The sequence below is a fragment of the Orycteropus afer genome, unplaced genomic scaffold, assembly GCF_000298275.1.
Source record: "Orycteropus afer afer isolate SDZICR_OR568_19922 unplaced genomic scaffold, OryAfe1.0 scaffold00761, whole genome shotgun sequence".
NCBI lineage: Eukaryota > Metazoa > Chordata > Mammalia > Tubulidentata > Orycteropodidae > Orycteropus > Orycteropus afer.
In genome coordinates, this window is record NW_006922348.1 from 775,268 (window position 1) to 780,058 (window position 4,791).

Genomic DNA, 4,791 nt, shown 5'->3' on the forward strand with positions numbered 1-4,791 from the left:
GAGGCAGTATCACTACGGAAGTAGGATTGCCCAACCTTCCTTCCGAGAGTAAGTGGTTAGTAGTAGGCATTTGGTGGTGCCTCCTTTGGATTGTTTTATTTCCCTCCCCAAAATGGCAGTTGTATTGAATAGTCATGGGCTTTTCTGGTTCTTGAGATGGTTTGTCTAGAAATTTGGAATATTGCTACTCCATAAAGTAGGGTGTTAAGAGGTTTGGATTGTGTTCTTTTATGCAGTTAATGTTTGAGGGGATAGAAGTTTGAGATACCCTTAGTTAATTGAAAGGATATTCTGTTGGCAAAAATGCTGAATTTTTTCAAGATGGAATAGCATTAGGGTTAAGTATGCTGGGCATGCTTATGGGAAGCAAGTACTACTGTAGGTCTGCAAACATCTTGAATCACTTCTCAAAACCAAATTTCAATTCACTTTAAATATTATATGGAATAGGAATCATAAAGGAGGGTTTGGGGGGTTTTTTTTGTTTTGCTCAGCATGGAGTAATGAGGGAATCACTATTGTAAACTTACTGTTTCAAATCAGATGTTATCAGCATTGACAAGACTGGAGAGAATTTCCGTCTGATCTATGATACCAAGGGTCGATTTGCTGTTCATCGTATTACACCTGAGGAGGCAAAGGTGAGTATTAAAGCAGGTTGGATTTTCACTTGCTGAAATTAGTTGGTGCTGTTACTGTTATTATTACTTACCACATATCTGTGAAAAGCATTATCTCGTGTTGCTAAATATGTTACTAATTGCACCGTAGCAGTCCATTGCTGGATATCTAATAATTGATCTTAAAGGTAGCATCCTTAACAGATTGTGTGCTTTCTCTTTAATGGTAGGAATGAATTCCAGTGGAACAGTGATTGCCTGCTTATCTTGTTTTAGAGGCAAGGATGTGATTTCTAGGAATGATTATGAGTGTCTGAAGTATGGGTTCTTTAAAGATGTTGGGTGCCATTGAGTTGATTCCAACTCAGTGACCCTAAGGGACCAGAAGACCAATCTTGTCCAATGTAGTTGGTCTTTTGCTATGTTTCCATATGTAAGTCTAGCTTTACTTTGGGGGGAGAGGATATTGATGGAGGAGACTAATCCTCTAGGCACTCAATTTGAGGTAACTCAAAAAAGATTACAGTCTGAGTCTTTAATCCAGTTTGTTGTGATGGTTTTACACACAAATTTAGAGCTTCTTGAATTATTGGTTATAAATGAAGGTTAATTTAATTGGGTGATTTGGCTCCTAATTTCATTTTGCTGCCTTATCATCAGCAGGCTGTAAGTCATATCCAGTGGCATTTTAATGATTTGGTTTGCTTTAAGAATATTGGAATGAAGTCCAAAATTGAAATGCTTTGTGGAATGTTTGATTGGTAATACAGTTGCTATGTGAGTCAAAACAAAGTCATGAGTAAACCCACTGCCTGCCAGTGAGTTGATTCTGACACATAGCAATCCCCATTGGGTTTCCAAGGCTATAAATCTTCATGGAAGTAGATTGCTTCATCTTCTCCCTTGGAGCAGCTGGGGGTCTGAACTGCTAGCCTTCTGTTTTGCAGCCAAATGCCTTACCCACTATGCCACTAGAGCTCCTTCAGTCATAAGTAGGGGAAGCCGCCCCTACTACCATCGAATCGGTTCAAACACAGCAACCCTGTAGGACAGAACTTTCCCCATAGGATTTCCAAGGCTGTAAATCTTTATGGAAGCAGATTTCCTCATTTTTCTCCCATGGAACAGCTGGTGGGTTCAAACCACCTCCCTTTTAGTTAATACTTAACCACTGTACTACCAGAGCTCCGCTGAGGGAGCCACTCAGAGGCATTTGTGAAGAGAGAGAAGAGTGTTTTGGAGGTAAGAATTTAGAGGGCCCTCTGGGCTTACAGAGAGCCTAGGAAAAGAAGTAGGATTTGTGTTGGAAAAGATAATTGTGACAGTGAGTAGGCCGGCCTAGAATTTGAGTGGTCCTTGTTAGAATAGTTGTTATGCCCTTTAATGCCTTGGGCTTTGGCATGGCCATGGTAAACATGGAGGCGGTGATTTAAAAAGGGCTAGTCTTAACGCTTTACTATCACTGCCTCCTAGGAGCTCTGGCGGCATAGTGGTTAAAGCATTTGGCTGCTAACCAAAAGGTGGGTGGTTTAAACCCACCAGCCTCTCTGTGGAAGAAAGATGCAGTCTGCTTCCATAAAGATTTACAGCCTTGGAAACCCCATGGGGCAGTTGTTAGAATCAACTCAGTGGTGGTAGGTTTTTGGGGTCTTTTTTAGAAAGGAGAACAGTGCAAGATGAATTTATGAAGGATGAGAATAAAAGTCGGGTATGATTAGCAGCTGATTGCATTTAGGGCAGTGATTTGTGACTTTTGAAAGAACTGTTTCATTTACTCTGGAACATGACACATGTGAGCTAGACTAAATGTGGCCAATCCTTGTATATTTCTAGTATAAGTTGTGCAAAGTAAGAAAGATCTTTGTGGGGACAAAAGGAATCCCTCATCTGGTGACCCATGATGCTCGTACCATCCGCTACCCTGATCCCCTCATCAAAGTGAATGACACCATTCAGATTGATCTGGAGACTGGAAAGATTACTGATTTCATCAAATTTGACACTGGTAAGCAACCACTGTCCTCTTAGGTATCCTCTTTGTACCACCATTTTAAGCCCAGATACAAGAGCTGCTTCTGTTGTTTTAAGCCTTCCAGTTGATTCTGATGTGCACCTCTGATTAACAATCAAAGTTAGATGTATTTTTGTTCCTGTAGCAAGGGACTGGGAAGGGGGGCAACTAAGTAACTAGAGAGCAGCGTATCTGCTATAACACCCAGGTTTTAGTATGTTTACATCAGAGGCCCAGTGCTCAGAATATTCTGGATGGCTGAGATGAGGTCTGGGATGATCAGCTGTAGATATCTCAAAAGCTCACTTATCCATTCAGAAGGCTTAAGGTCTGAGTGGGGAAGCCTGACCAAAAAGTGAGCCAGCCTAATTGTAATATGGACCTTGGTGATGCTGGCACAATCCCAGCACTTATATTAGAAATCCTTGCTAGCATTTTCAGCAGAGCACTGTGCCTTAGAGAGGGTCAGTGATAGTCTATGCCAGAGAAGATAAGGACCTGATAAGGTACTCATGGAATGGGTGGGGTGGAATTTACTTAGATATTTACTTAGAGTGAGGGACAGCTCAAATCTTAAGAGCATCCTTAGCTTGTGTAGCAGATTCATAAAAGAAAACTCACTGCCATCTAGTCGATTCTGATTTGAAACTTCATTTTAGATCTATCTAAGCTGCTTGTGGGAGCTCTGGTAGCATAGTGCCTAAGGCACTTGACTGCTAACCAGAAGGCTGGTGGTTCAAACCCACCAGCCACTCCTCCCAAGGAAAGTTGGGCAATCCTACTTCCGTAGTGATAACTGCCTCGGAAACCCAAGGAGGAAACCCAAGGAGGGGTTGCTATGAGTCGGGGCCAACTCGACGGCAAACAACAACAACAAGCTGCTTGTGATAATAACCATTGGGTGATTGACTTTGCATGGGGCAGATGATAATAGTTTCTTCTTTCTTACCTAGGTAACCTATGTATGGTGACTGGAGGTGCTAACCTGGGAAGAATTGGTGTGATCACTAACAGAGAGAGACATCCTGGCTCTTTTGATGTGGTTCATGTGAAAGATGCCAATGGCAACAGCTTTGCAACCCGACTTTCAAACATTTTTGTTATTGGCAAAGTAAATCTGTTTTTTTTTTACTTTAGTTCTGGGAAACACGTAAATTCAGTTTATTGCTGGGATTACAGTACCTGGGCTCCTGGCTCTCAGTAAAGAAAGAGAGCAAGCACACACTCACATGTGCATTTTTTGGTTACATCACTACTTAACTTTCAGTTAAATATCTATGTGCATGCTGTGCACAGTAAACTTTAAAGATATTATGAAGGGTGTTGTTCATTCACACCTGCATACATAGGAAGCAGGGTTAATAGAATGGCCTCAGCAGCTCAAGTATTGCTGAATGCTTTCACAAAGCCAGCTTTGGTTCTGTTAAATGAGATGGCAAATATAGCATGTGCCAAGGCACAATAGAATTGGTGTTTCGTAGGTTTTGATTTTCCTTATTTCTCTTCCAGGGCAACAAACCATGGATTTCTCTTCCCCGAGGAAAAGGTATCCGCCTCACTATTGCTGAAGAGAGAGACAAGAGACTGGCTGCCAAACAGAGCAGTGGATGAAATGATCTCTAGGTGATATCAATGTAAAGGTCTTTATGTAATTAAAGATAATACAACGTGGTTAAATGCCTCTTGGTGTGTGTGTGTGTGTGTGTGTGTGTGTGTTTTTGTCTGAGTTTCTTGCTAGTTTATGACATGAAAAGTAGGTTGAATTCTCAAGCTTAGATGTTCTGCGATCTCAGTCTTCCTGTGTCTCTTACAGGCTATGCTTGGAAAAAACTGGGACTGTGAAATGCAGATAATACAAGGCATAGGAGAAGGAGGTTAGTCAAGCCCAACTGTTAGAGCTGGAGAGGACCTTAGAGATCATCTCATCAGGGCAGCAGACAAATGGAACCAAGGTGAAACAGACTGAAATAAGCTGAACTTAAAAAATTGAGTTTGGTTTACTTCCTTGTGCCTCCTACAGGCTGGGCCTCACTGCCAGTCCGGGCAGCACAGCTTTGAATACTAACGTAAACAGCTAAGTCTTAAGTTGTAGTATATTAGAGTTTATAGAGCTGTCTTCGTTTTTATAATCCAAATTCTGTGTACCTTTTGGCTAAAATA

At 41.5% G+C, this 4,791-nt stretch overlaps 1 protein-coding gene across 1 annotated transcript in view; it reads left to right on the top strand.

Annotated features, from left to right (window-relative positions):
* The window catches only part of RPS4X (ribosomal protein S4 X-linked), a 5,268-nt gene extending 1,026 nt beyond the window's left edge, over nt 1-4,242 (top strand). The window contains 4 exon segments of the mRNA XM_007957559.1: nt 439-641; nt 2,454-2,625; nt 3,585-3,742; nt 4,141-4,242. Of these exon segments, the coding sequence (XP_007955750.1) occupies nt 439-641; nt 2,454-2,625; nt 3,585-3,742; nt 4,141-4,242 (635 nt within the window).
* The last annotated feature ends 549 nt before the right edge of the window (nt 4,243-4,791 follow it).